The sequence below is a fragment of the Lethenteron reissneri genome, chromosome 46 (assembly GCF_015708825.2).
Source record: "Lethenteron reissneri isolate LAM-NWPU_2019-01 chromosome 46, ASM1570882v1, whole genome shotgun sequence".
Taxonomy (NCBI): Eukaryota; Metazoa; Chordata; class Hyperoartia; order Petromyzontiformes; family Petromyzontidae; genus Lethenteron; species Lethenteron reissneri.
The window spans coordinates 12,315,576-12,329,776 of NC_083824.1; the positions used below are offsets into that span (position 1 = coordinate 12,315,576).

A 14,201-nucleotide genomic window follows, 5' to 3' on the forward strand; every position below is an offset into this window, starting at 1 on the left:
TAGAATACAACACTCGCTGAATTAATTGGCACCAAACGGACCGTATGAAACGGTCAAACAACCTTGAAAGCCAAAAAAACTATTGATTTACAAATAGATTTTGAAACGTTTTCAATAAAAAAATGGATGGATATGGACGTCTATACTCTTAGGTTTTTTTTTGTAAAGTCACATAGGTAAAAAAATAATAGAAATAAAATGAAAATAAATCAAATAAATCACGACGTTTTGGAGACAACACGAGTCTCCGTCTTCAGGTGGGACCGTCACAGCTAAATTTACTGTATCAGTACATTGATTTATTTTCATTTGTTATTATTTTATTTTTTACCTACGTGACTTTACCGAAAAAACCTAAGAGTATGAATCCTTGCAGTCATGAAAGCTTCAAATCTAGAAATGGACGTCTATACCAATACACTTGACCATAAAGCATTCACTTTTGCCAGCGTCAACTGGCCACGTTATTTACGTAAGGTTAAAAAAAATCTTCTTGGTAGCAGAGTTGGTATCCATGTGAGCTGGTGAGGCGTGGGCACGACCTGGAGCCGCGGAGGAAGCCACAGCTTCTGAAGGGGGGCGACTCCATCCCTAAAGCGGGAGGCTCTCCACGGCAAGAAAGTGGAAGACGGCGTGGACGAGAGGGATCCGCTTGGGTTGAGTGAGGAGCGGCTTCGCTCGCTACCGGGAACCGTGGAGCTTGTGTAGTGGGTTCGAATTAGGTGCACACACACGCAGCTTGGAGACAACACTATTTATTAAACGTTAAGTAATATAACACTGTACATGAGGTGGTGACCACCTTCCTCAACTCACTAATCACTCTGGAACACGACACAGACTGGACCAGGCGACGGGCTGCCTGGTCCAGGACGACGACCCGGGACTTGAGGACCGATGATGTCGTCTTCACTTCGGAGTTCAACAGCCACGCTCTGCATCCACACCACGCTTATATTCGCTCCGGCGTGGCCGACTCCGCCCAGGCCACGCCTCCCTTCCCAGGCCACGCCTCCCCCCACCTCACGGGAAGGTCTGGGTCCCTCCACCACGTGACCACCTAGGCACCCCCTTGGGGCCCCCAGCCCTCGTACGGGCCGACACAGTAGTGACGTCCTATGTCACTACACTTGCATGGTGCAGTGCGGCTCGGGGCGCACTGCACCCGGAGTAAGAGGCGCAGGGAGAGGGTCCGCAGAGTGCACATGGGGGGACATGAAAGGGGGTCCAGGCTTCAAGCGGTGAGCTCGGGGGTTAGACGAGGGGGTTGGGGTGGACAAAACATGGTCGTACAAATTTGAAGTTTTGTGGTGGTTCGGCTGTGGGGTCGAGCTCAGACGTGAACAATTCACTTGCGGTTTGAGCAAGTGATGGAGTGGGGGACGTGAACTGGGATGGGGAATGGGTGATGTGATTTTTTCCGGTTAAATCATATTAATCGTGGCACCAATTTATATGAAATCGGGTCTGTCACTTGAATTTGGTTGTTTAAAAATATATACATACGTAAAACGGTGGCAGCCAAGGAATGGATGAGATCCGCTTGTATGCGGGATGGATTGTTACATCGAATTGTAAGGTGTTGGTAGCTTGGGAAAGGCCTTGATTCAGCAGTTGATTGAACATGGCCGATGAGGTCTTCATATGTCCATTGTTCAGTGGTGGCCTTCCTTGTGGCGGAACGAAACGGCTGGCCCCTTCCGTGTACTGTGGGAGGAGGGTTCGAGCAGGTCCAGGGCCGCAGTAGGCGGAGTAACAAACGGGAGAGTCCTCGAGGTACTGCCCCTGGGAGACGGAGCGATGGCTGCCGCGGTTCGTTGCCATGTGAAGGAGAACGCGGTTTGGTTTCTTCACGGGACCCACGTGGAGCTGCTCTTGCCGGTTGTCGCGACCGCGTGGCTCTGCGGGCGCACTGCATTGTGGGCAGTGTTGGAGCGGCCCGAGCCTGACTCCGATATTACATCCACTCTTGTGTGCGCGCACCAACCCTCTGTTTAACCAGGAGATGAAATGCACTCGTGGAGTTGCCTGAAACGTCGCCTGTGTCCATGGTGCACTCCGCACGAACGCAACGCCGACAGTGCTCGCTGCACCATGCACACCCTGCACGCAGAGACACGTGACCCACAAGACCGGACTGAGAATCCTGAAACTCGCACTGCGAGCGGAGCACGTGATGAAGACGAGTTCAAGACTCGCCCGGCAGGAACGCTTTACACGATTAGCAATGCACATGAAACAAAACAAAAATCGGGTTCTCGCGTGAATATGACTGAGATGTCATCACGGGTGCATAAATGATAGGCCAATCGGGGCCCATGGAATTCCGTCCAATCAGGAGGATGGGACGGGCTTTAAGAGAGGAGGCGACACGTCTTGACCAGGTGAGGAGTGAGCCAGGTGAGGAGTGAACCAGGTGAGGAGTGCGGATGCAACCCACGTGCGTGGCGCTTCATCGGCGCTCAGCGTTGGGTGCTGTTCCCACTGTTCCGGTTCGTGGTTCGCTGAAGCCGTGGTCCTGTCGCAAGGATAGTCATTATTTCACTGCCGCAATTAGTGGTCGAATACGGGGATTTTGTATTTGGAGTCATTGTTCTGGGCCTGCGAAGAAGACAAGGACGTGTTAACTAATAAGGTCTTGAATGTCGCGCGTGCACGCATTCTTTGATAACTACACATGTGTAGTGAGTTCGAGGAGACGAGGTCGGAGTTGAGGCACACTCTTTTTATTAACTCAGGGACAGACACAATAGTTGAAGGGGTAACGGCCCCTTCACCCGTACTATGGGGAAACCCACCCTAGTACTAAGCCCTCTGTCCTGTTCCCAAGTCCTCCTCTTAATGGGCTACGGGAGGCTGTCTGATTTGGCCCTGGTAAGCACAGATCCCGGCACCAGCTAAGCCGGCCCTGCCCTCACAAGGGCAGAGGTCCGGGAGCTCTTGGGCCGCGCCACTGGCTTACCCAGCTCGGCCCTGAAAAGGGCAGCGAGACAGGGGAGTCCCAGGGCCTAATCTCCGACTCTTCGATCTTCACTGGTCAGCTTCGTGTCGAACTGGCCTCGAGCTCTCTGGCTCCCCGCCTTTTATAGAGATCCCCTTAGAGGGGCGGGGTCGTGGGGGATAACGGATGCGGACGTCGGTGTGGCCACCCGTGTGTGCGAGTGCAGACACCCCTGTGTTTCTCGTCCGCCGTTTCTCCCGTAATAACCCCTACACATGGATGACATTATTGTACACACACACGCGCGCCAAGCCGCTAACAGACATACGGTATTATTAATTGCCGTGCTTCAGTGTGATGGGCTTTGATTGGTAGAGCGTGCCATTGTGTAGTAATTGTGCTGAGTGTGAGAAGCTGTTGAGTGGAGATGCGTTTGAACTGACTACCGCCAGCATGACGCTGCCGTTCCCATCTCACAAGCAATTGGCAGGTGACATGCGGTGGGGTAAAGTGTGGGTACCCCCCTTTTCCTCTTCTAAAATGTTTGGGCAGCGGTGGGAGGAAGAGTAGGCCAAATACACTGGAGATCGCTAGAGCTTAATTTACTCAGTTCGCACCGTACGTAACCAACCGTAGTGGAGGTCTCTTCTGCCAGCAGTGGGGTGAGGCGAGCAGTTGCAGAGCTGCACCTGTACCGCACGCACGGCAATTACCGAGTTATATTGTTGTTGTGTCTCGATATGTGGTGACACGGTTGTTGCGTCTCTCGTTATGGTTATGAAGTCGTCGTGAACTCACTCCGCAATGTAAAACAACGAAGCCGCGGTGACGGCATCGCGGCGTGCATGATGGTGGGGGGGATGCCATCCAACTCCCGCCCCCCTCCCCGTCGCCGCACGACTCCCGACTCACGCGTGGAGCGCCGCCCGTCGCTCTTCGCGGCGAGGAGCTCAGCTCAGCCGAGCCACGGGAGGTCGCAGAACCTCCCCATCAGTGTGGGACTGTGGTCATACAGAACGGCCACCAACACCAGTGACGATTATCTAAACCCGTCCTGAACCTCCCCTAGGTCCACTCAGCCTAAAACAACTAAAGACCTAGTGCGTTCTGTAAACTATTAACCGAGGGACTACTGGCTTTCCGTTGCTCCCCCACTCTATCCCGCACGTTCCCTCTCGCCTTGGTCCCCATTCGTCAACAGGCGACCTCCGCCCACGAGTTCCTCCGACTCGCTCCTGAAGCTCGCTGGTCTCGTTCCCGAGCTCCCCCCGCGACCCCAGCCCCCCCCCCTCGCAGCCACCACCGTCACTGGTCCCCTCTGACAGATTCTCAGCATACGCGATCACTCATCAACCCCATTCAGCACATCCATCATTGAATGGGGATGTTTGAGTTGATTTGTTTGGGTGATTTTGTTTAACTCTCTTGCACTTCTGCCGTGGTGTTGGATTGTTTGTTGAAATGTTCTTACCCCATGCCCCGACGAGACATCTGTGAAAAAGAGCTTCATAGCTCATCGGATTCCTCCAGGATAAAAAAAAATCCGATTGTGAAACAAGGGGCCGTCCATACATGACGTCATGCACCTTGTGACGATGTGACGAGGGGGGGGGGGGTGAGAAATGTGACGTCACATCAAAATGCGTAACTTTAAATAAATATAAACGCGTTCTACTTAATTTAATAGTAGTTTTAATAAATGTTTTCTACTACAACATCAGAGTGCAGCGCCACATTAAATACGCACTACAATGACAATAGTTAAAGCGATTTGAAGCATGTTTTTTGGGGGGGGGGGCAGAGCTTTGTGACGTCATATTTGAGAGGGGGTCTGACTCTTTGTGAGGCCGTGTGACAAAGGGGGAGGGGGTAAAAAATCGTCCAAAATCGCGTGACGTCATTTATGGACGGCCCCCAACACCACGAGGGAGACAAAGGCGGCCGAGCGTAGTGCTGGCACACCCGCCCCCGAGTGTACCATTCCTGCCTTTACCGCTGCCACTCGCTAACATCACTTGCTCCAAAAGTCTGTTGAGGCTATACGGGGGATCTTTGTCTCGTGCTCCACTCTTGGGGTGAGCGGGTGAGTGGCCGGGGTGCTGGGAGGGGGGACGAGCGAGAGGAGGTTGGAGGTGGAGGAGGGGGGGGAGAGGTGGGAGAGGGGGGGGATGGTGGAGGAGGAGGGGGGGGAGAGGTGGGCGGGGGGAGGATGGAGGAGGGGATGGAGCAGCTTTATAAATCTGCAGGAACCAGCAGCAGCAGCCTCAGACGCCACCACGACGACGACGATGATGGCTCGGGTCTCTGCTTCGTCCCGACTTGCTCTGCCGATGATGATGATCGCGATGCTGCAGCTGCTGCTGCAGTCACCGTCGGCAGGTGAGTGCCACTGCTGCTGTTCTGTTGGAAGTCTAACTTCGCTCGGTACGTAGCCAGCCGTGATAATCGGATGTGTTGACGTTGGGGAGAGAGAGAGAGAGGGTGTCGCGATAGAACAGAGCTGGATGCATCGCATTGACAACACTCGCCCGTCACCTTCGTGCAGCGCCTCCCACGCGCGGGTGGAATCCGAGGGCTCTCACGACAGACATTACCTAGGAATGAAATTGAGAAAGATGCATCGGAGGAACAAACTGAGGAGCGCTCGGGGCTGCAGCCCCCAGGCATCACATTTCTGAGGGTCGAAGCAATGCAACCCTCCCGGTCATTTCGGTGAACAGCGAAACTGCAGCACTTAGGTCCACTTTAGAGGCAGCCTAATCTGGTGACTGAAGCCACAATGTCTGTGTGTGTGTGTCACTACGACATGGTGCTGGTCTTAAGCAAGTCCACTCAGCTCCACATCCTCCGTACCATCGCTTCTTCAGCCCGTGCCTCGCCCATGTAGCCCTCTCTCTCCAGCCCAAAAGAAGCTGATTGTGCATTGGTTGGGCATGCGGGGTACATCGCCCAGCCAACGCAGCTTTGCCTGCCGGAGAAGCTCGTGATGGGACTGTTCAGATCTTTCAAGGATCTGCGAGCTCCTCACACAATCCAGCCTGGTTAAAACCAGGATGGATCGTAGGCAGGTCAGCCGGAATATTTCTAACCGGTGCAGGTGATCGATTGGAGGGATCCACGTTTCTCAAGCATGGAGAAGGGAAGGCATAACTATGGCAGAGAAAACCCGAAGCTTCGCGTGGAGCGACATGCCAGGTAGCTTCCACACAGAATTACGCAGCTGATGAAAAAATGCCGCTCCTCTGTGGAGGAGGCTCGTGAAGGACGCTACTGGGAAGTTGGAGGCAGTCATCCTCCAACCACAGCAGAGGGTAAAGGGGCGACGCTCACAATAGCGAGCGGAGAGTCAGGCAACTAAAACGCAGAGAGGTGGCAGATCAGGGGGTGCAGGTGGTGCATCTGCCAGTCATCTCAGGCAGTCAACCCATAGCACCTGGGTATTTTCCGTGACCTGTCAGCGAGCCTTCCACACTTCACGTGGCCTCAACGTGTACCTAGCTTGGTACAAGCGCTGTGCTGACATCACTGCTACTTAGCGGCGAATGGCGCCTTTTATTATCGTGTTACGACCGAATATTTTCTCTCTAACGTTGATTTGGCTTCACAATGCGTGTATCAGATTTACAGATCCGGAGCTGAATTGACCGAGGTAAATAACAGTGGAGGTGTTTGCTATTATCGGGCATGGGTGGTGGTGAAGTAGTCAAGGCAAGGAACGGATTGCACAACTAAGGCGTCCTCCCCAAAGAATGAGTGCCCCGGGCCCCCTACACTTAACCTGGCCCTGCCCACGAGCACATGAGACCTTCGATTCCAAACGGCCCACGAGCGATGTCCATCAGCGAGCGATGTCCATCAGCGAGCGATGTCCATCAGCGCTGCCGGCGTCTTGGCCGCACGAATCGACTCCTCGGGAAGAATGTGAGCTGCAGACTCCGTGTTGAGTTCGCCCGGTCACCACTGTCGCTGCAAGGAAGAGAGACGTTCTCCAGCCTGATGTGAATATTCGATGTCCAGTATAGATCTTGGGGAGGGGCCGAGTGACCGTCGGAGATGTTTCTGCGGAAAGAGTGACGGCGGGTACAGCGGTGCGTGACGAGGCGCTCCGTTGTGCGAAAGGCGACGCGGGGATCTTTGCATTTGTCGGCCGAGCGTCACTCCGCCAAGGCAGCCCCGGCTCCGCCTGGGGCTCAGCCCTCGCACCGCACAACGCTGCGGTGCTCAGCGCCTTCTGTCCGGCTGGGGCGACCCTCGCTGCGTCTCTGCCTGCTAGTCGCGTGCCTGCTCGTGTGCCCTGACCAGGGTGACAGTGCCCTGACCAGGGTGACGGTGCCCTGTTTCTATTTCGATTTCCCCGACCAGTGGCCGTGAAGCCCGGCTCCTGCCCTACGCCGCCCCCTGGCGCCGTGGGGACGTGCGACGAGGCGTGCACGGACGACGAGAGCTGCCCCGGCGAGCAGAAGTGCTGCAGCAACGGCTGTGGCCACGGCTGCGTGCAGCCGCAGGTCCTCGGGCCGAGCGGCGTGAAGTTGCCGGTTCTCAAGCCGATCCAAGTGGAGCTGGGAGAGGCGAGCCTGAGCAACGGGACGCTCCGAGGTCGGTCGAGTTTCTCACGGCACTCTGCGGACGAACAGAAGTCACCCTCGTCGGTGTAGGGGGGAGCGGTTGGGATGGGCGGGTGGAGGAGGGTTGCGACATATTGCAAGGTGGAGCGGGCGGGCGTAGTCGGCTGCTATTGCTCTGAAGAATTGGTACTCACCCCCTTGTGCTCCCCCCTGTGACCTCTCTACCCCCCCCGTGACCCCTGTGCCCCCCCCCGTGACCTCTGTACCCCCCCCGTGACCTCTGTGCCCCCCCGTGACCCCTGTGCTCCCCCCCGTGACCTCTCTACCCCCCGTGACCCCTGTGCCCCCCCCCGTGACTTCTGTACCCTCCCCCGTGACCTCTCTACCCCCCCCTGACCCCTGTGCTCCCCCCTGTGACCTCTCTACCCCCCCGTGACCCCTGTGCCCCCCCCGCCCCCCCACTTGCCTGTGTGTAGGCAGAGTGGATCCAGAGGTGAGGCCCGGGTGCTGTCGGAACCCGGGCCCCTTCCTCACCAAAAACTGCGATTGTAAGAACGACCTCTGCCACAGCGACGGCGAATGCCCCGGCGTCCGGAAGTGCTGCCCGCACCCGTGTGGGAATCGCTGTGAAGACGTGAAGTCAGGTGGGAGGGACGCATTGGGACACGGGGCATGGGGGGACAGGGAGACACAGAGGGACACGGGGGACATGGGATGTGGGGAGAGAGGGGGACAAAGAGGGACACGGGGACACAAGACACGTGGCCAATTTGTCACTGCTGTTCCACCGGGCGTCGCGTCATCAAGCGGCGTACAACCACACCGCGCATCTCGGACAAGGTGCGCAGATCGACAGGCACGTGTTCACATCGACAGGCGCGTGTTCACATCGACAGGCGCGTGTTCGTATGTGCACGGTTGGACGGATCCATGGAGATCGTGCGGACTGATGTCAACTGAGGAATCGGAAGCGTCGCCACCACCCCCAGGGTGAAGGTTACCGTCGCCTGCTCCTTGTCATGAATGGGGGGGAGGTGACTGGGCCTTGAGTGACAGGTGGAGGGAGGAGCCTGGGGAGAAACAGACAGGAAGGGAGGAGCCAGGAGGGGTGCTCGGGCGCCGTGATTTTAATATAAAGCAGTGGAAGAGTGAGACGGGCGCCTCCAACCCAACCCCATCGTGTGCTGCTGGGAACCTCGAGGGCGACGCGGGGCACCCGTTCATATTCTGCAGTGCTAAGAGAGAGGATGAATCTGGGTCTGCACAAGTCTGTTGAGCCCGGAGGTGCGAATAAGTTGATGGTTGGGAGTGTAGGGATGATGGGGGGGGGGGGTGTGGAGCCGGAGAAACGCGCACACAGGAGCAGGTTTAAAGCATCTTTATGATATATCTGTATTATATATCTTTATGATATATAATGCAGGTGTAGAGCAGGACTCGGTCCCCCGGCTTCAAGGATCACTCTCTCGCTACCCCCCCCTCTCTCCCCAAGCTACCCCGCACGTCTCTGCTACAGCCCCCTTCTTCCCGCTCCCCTCGGGACATCGTCTCCCAACTCTCTCCCCTTCTCCCTTCCGGTCCCCCGTTTTTATCCCCCTTCTTCGGGCTCCTTTTCCGTCCCCCTTCCCACACTCGCCCCTCGCTCGCTCCTCGCGGCACTCCTCTACACAGATGTAGTGTCAGCAATTTGGAGACAAGAGTTTCCAGGAGGCACCTTCTTTATTCAACACCTTCACACTTCACAGGTTCGCCCGTACACTCTCCGTGGTCGCCTAGCCTAGCCTAAACACAACCCTGACCGTGTAACACTGACGGCGCTGACCGAGACGGCCAACAACTCTCCGGCCGTGCAAAATCTAGCGAAGACGGCAGCGACGAAGGCGGCAAGACGACAGAGACGACGAGACGAGTCCAGTCCGAGAACCGGCAGCCCTGAGCTCCCGCTCTCAGCTCTTTTTATGCTCCCTGCATGGCCTGGCTCCGCCCTGGCCGCGCCTCCGTTCTCGAACCCTCCAGCAGGTTCCAAGGGCTTCCAGATGGGGTCTTCCATGACCCTTGCCCCAGTTCCTCCGCCCTGCCGACACACCCATGTATATGCTCACCGGCGTGTGTACTGTTTGTCCACCGCAGTTGCCGCTACTGGGCACCAGCCGGCACTATTACACTACACAGGTGTGCAGACGTGAGCCATGGATCAAGGCCATGGCCATAAAATGACTTTTCAAATGTTATCGGAGAGTGGAGGGCAGAAAGTTAGTTTACATTCGTGATATTTCAGGTAACTTGGTGAACTGGTCAAGTGTTTTCCAATTCTCAACAGGTGTGTGCCTTGGTTAAGTGATTTCTGAGTAGGTTAATTTTTAAAGGTACAGTACGGGTTCGTGTGCGTGATTGTATTTTAGTTTTTTAGGCAGCGAAATAGCCCAGGAGAGATATTATTCACAGGTGATTTCAGAGTCCTTCAGGCAAAGAAAGATAATCCTGGAGCCGAGTGTTACAGGCAGATGGGTCGATACATAAAAGGTGTGAACAGGTTTCAATGTTACTGGCAGAGTCATAATTCGGCCACTCCCGGCCATCGCGGTGTCTGGTTGGTGGCCATGCCCCAACTCCGGTGTGTGCTTTCAAAGGGGGAGCGTTCGATGTCGATGACCCTCCCAGGCCTCCACATTTCTGCAACCTGACATCTTGCAGGCGTTCGACGGCTCCAGTACCGCCGAGTATGGAGGCTGGGAGTCTGAGGCTGCACGCTTTTCCCGAGTCTAGTTCAGGGGTCTAAGGCGGCAAGCTGCTCCTACATCGGAGCACGGGGGTCTGAGGCTGCGAGCCGATCGTGTACGAGGCCAGATCTGTTACCTGAGTCAAGACTCTACTGTGCGGTTGGGTGACTTCCAGGGCGAGACACGAGTTGTTGTGCTAAATATTAAAGCGTTCTTCGATTCGGTTGACTGTGTCGCAGAATGGCTGAGCACTAAGAGCTCGGGTGGGATGGACGGCTTTACGAGGGGTTTGGAGAGAAGTCCCAATGGACCCCGACAGAAGCGACGTAAATCTCACTGTCATTTGAGAGCCATGCTTCGTGGGTGCAGTTGCTAAAGTGGCCCTGGGGAGCGGTAACGTCGCAGTTAGCGCGTTGTGCCAGAAACCCGAGTTCGATTCCGCTCACACCAGTGACAATTATCTTAACCGGTCCGGGATTCCCTGAGGTCGACTAAGTCTCAAATGATGACCTGGTGCGGTGTGTAATCATCGCTGCTAGGGAGACAAAGGCGGCCTGATGTGGTGGACAACCACCCCCTGGTGTGCCAATCCGACCTTCGTAGGTGCTAAGAATACACGGGGGATCTTGGTCACTGTGCGATTGTTTCTCAGGGAAGCCCAAGGCCGGCGAGTGTCTGTTTGTGAACACGAGGCTCATCCGCTGCGCTTTCCAGCCCGGCGATTGCAGCGAGGACTGCCAGTGCCCCGGAGAGCAGAAGTGCTGCAACACGGGCTGCACGATGGCCTGCACCACGCCCGGTACGCCATCCTCCATCGTTTCAGGGACATGGGGACACAGCACATAGGGACGGACAATGAGACAGGGGGACAGGGATGCACATAGCATGGGGATACGGGGGACATGGGCAGAGCCGTCCCCGGGATACACGGCGAATCGGGGCGACCGCCCTGGGCCCCCACGTTTTGACGTCACGGCGTCAGATGTAACACTTCCGGTTTAATCTTGATTTTAAGCTTTCGTGACTGCAGAAATCCATACTCTTTTGTTCTTTCGGTAAAGTCACGTAGATAGAAAATTAATAGATCACGACGTTTAGATCGTAACACAAGCGACCGTCTTCAGGTGAGAGAGAGAGCTGCTGAGACGAGGCCTTGTGTAGGCCTGAGATGGGTGCAGCCTCAGGGAAGGAGGGCGGGGCTAGAGATGGTCTCCCTGAGGCTGTGGAAGTGGCTATTGAATTATGGGCATGGGCACATGGGTTGCACAGAAACATTGCACGCACACACAGGGTATGGGGACACGGGGGCTGCGCCGAGTGAGTTGCGGGTGCATTAAGATGCTCCGTAAACCAAATTTCGGCTTGTGGTTGTCGAACGTAACGGGTTGATGATGCACGTGGCCCGATTTCATTTCCCCCGCAGCGATCGTGAAGCCCGGCTCCTGCCCAGCGATTCCCGTTGGCTTCAAGCCGACGTGCAACATTCGCTGCCTCAACGACGACAGCTGCCTCGACGACCAGAAATGCTGCAGCAACGGCTGTGGCCGGCAGTGCTTGAGACCGGCCTCGGGTATTGGTGAGTGTGTAGAGAGAGTGCTGTGCCAGGCACGCTCACCAGTCGCTCACCGCCTCATCACGCCGAGCATGCTCACCAGTCGCCTTGTTATTTGAGAGCAGCTGCTGCGTGGGTGACGCTGCTGAGGTGGCCCTATCCCGTGCAATTGTTTCTCAGGGAGGCCCAAACCCGGCAAGTGTCCATTTGTGGAGACGGCGCTCACCCGCTGTGCTTTCCACCGCGACCTCAACGAGTGCAGCGAGGACTGGCAGTGCCCCGGGGAGCAGAAGTGCTGCAGCAACAGCTGTGGCCACGGCTGCGTGGAGCCAGAGGATCTCATTCTGAACGACGCAGAGCTGGGTAAGGCGAGCGTGAGCAACGGGATGGGCCTCGGTCGGTAGAGTTTGTAACGGCACCCTGGGGTTGTCCAGCAGTCCCCTCATCAGCGGGGGGGGAGAGTGTTGGGATTGGCAGGCAGAGGTGGCAGCGGTGGGGGTGGCTGGGCGGAGCGGTGGAGATGGGCGGGTGGAGGAGGGTGCGGCGGTGGGGATGGACGGGGAGCAGGTTCCCATCCTGGGGAGCGCTCCAGACGGGCAGCAGAAATAATTGCACTCCCTCCCTAGAAGGAAGGCCGTGGAACTGATGGGATTTCTTTCAAGGATACTTGTACATTTGTATATGGTGGAACATATATGGTAAGGAGGAGCAGGTGGGCATAGTCAACTTCTATTGATCTGAAGGATCGGTTCTCATCCCCCGCCCCCTTGACCCCTTTGTGCGACGGTGCCCTGACCAGGGTGACGGTGCCGTGACCAGGGTGACGATGTCCATGCTTCCAATTCGATTTCTCTGACAGTGGCCGTGAAGCCCGGCTCCTGCCCTACGCCGCCTCCTGACACCGTGGGGTCGTGCGACGAGGCGTGCACGGACGACGAGAGCTGCCCCGGCGAGCAGAAGTGCTGCAGCAACGGCTGTGGCCACAGCTGCGTGCAGCCGCAGGTCCTCTGGCTGAGCGATGTGAAGTTGCCGGTTCTCAAGCCGATCCCAGTGGAGCCGGGTGAGGCGAGCGTGAGCAACGGGAGAGTTTGTAACGGCCCCCTGGGGCTGTCGAGCTGTCCCCTCGTCGGTGGGGATGGGCCGGTGGAGGGGTGGGACACACAGAGGAGGTCGTCGAATATCCGGCGGCTTCGAGGGGAAGGGGGTGCCGGATTTTCAAAAACGTCAGGTGTTTACTTCATTATTTTAAAGTAACTTTTTCTCCAGATTCCTGTATAGCATGTTTTTAGGTGTATATGTACAGTCAGGGAAAAAAGTATTTGATCCCCTGCTGATTTTGTACGTTTGTCCACTGACAAAGAAATGATCAGTCTATAATTTTAATGGTAGGTTTATTTGAACAGTGGGACAGAATAACAACAAATATATCCAGAAAAACGCATGTCAAAAATGTTATAAATTTATTTGCATTTTAATGATGGAAATAAGTATTTGACCCCTCTGCAAAACATGACTTAGTACTTGGTGGCAAAACACTTGTTGACAATCACAGAGGTCAGACGTTTCTCGTAGTTGGCCACCAGGTTTTCACACTTCTCAGGAGAGATTTTGTCCCACTCCTCTTTGCAGATCTTCTCCAAGTCATTAAGGTTTCGAGGCTGACGTTTGGCAACTCGAACCTTCAGCTCCCTCCACAGATTTTCTATGGGATTAAGGTCTGGAGACTGGCTAGGCCACTCCAGGACCTTAATGTGCTTCTTCTTGTGCCACTCCTTTGTTGCCTTGGCCGTGTGTTTTGGGTCATTGTCATGCTGGAATACCCATCCACGACCCATTTTCAATGCCCTGTCTGAGGGAAGGTTCTCACCCAAGATGTGACGGTACATGGCTCCGTCCATCGTCCCTTTGATGCGGTGAAATTGTCCTGTCCCCTTAGCAGAAAAACACCCCCAAAGCACAATGTTTCCACCTCCATGTTTGACGGTGGGGATGGTGTTCTTGGGGTCATAGGCAGCATTCCTTCTCCAAACACGGCGAGTTGAGTTGATGCCAAAAAGCTCCATTTTGGTCTCATCTGATCACAATACTTTCACCCAGTTGTCCTCTGAATCATTCAGATGCTCATTGGCAAACTTCAGACGATCATGTATATGTGCTTTCTTGAGCAGGGGGGACCTTGCGGGCACTGCAGCATTTCAGTCCTTCACGGCATAGTGTGTTACCAACTGTTTTCTTGGTGACTATGGTCCCAGCTGCCTTGAGATCATTGACAAGATTCCTCCCGTGTAGTTCTGGGCTGATTCCTCCCCGTTCTCATGATCATTGCAACTCCACGAGGTGAGATCTTGCATGGAGCCCCAGGCCGAGGGAGATTTACAGTTCTTTTGTGTTTCTTCCATTTGAAAATAATCGCACCAACTGTT

At 55.5% G+C, this 14,201-nt stretch overlaps 1 protein-coding gene across 1 annotated transcript in view; it reads left to right on the top strand.

Moving 5' to 3' along the window:
• Nucleotides 1-14,201, top strand: part of LOC133354061 (balbiani ring protein 3-like) — a 52,607-nt gene that overhangs the window by 25,482 nt on the left and 12,924 nt on the right. Inside the window, exons 12-19 of the mRNA XM_061570611.1 lie at nt 4,143-4,189; nt 5,222-5,320; nt 7,304-7,537; nt 7,983-8,150; nt 10,879-11,025; nt 11,650-11,796; nt 11,959-12,141; nt 12,638-12,838. Coding sequence (XP_061426595.1) covers nt 4,143-4,189; nt 5,222-5,320; nt 7,304-7,537; nt 7,983-8,150; nt 10,879-11,025; nt 11,650-11,796; nt 11,959-12,141; nt 12,638-12,838 — 1,226 coding nt within the window. The remainder of the gene's footprint in view (nt 1-4,142; nt 4,190-5,221; nt 5,321-7,303; nt 7,538-7,982; nt 8,151-10,878; nt 11,026-11,649; nt 11,797-11,958; nt 12,142-12,637; nt 12,839-14,201) is intronic.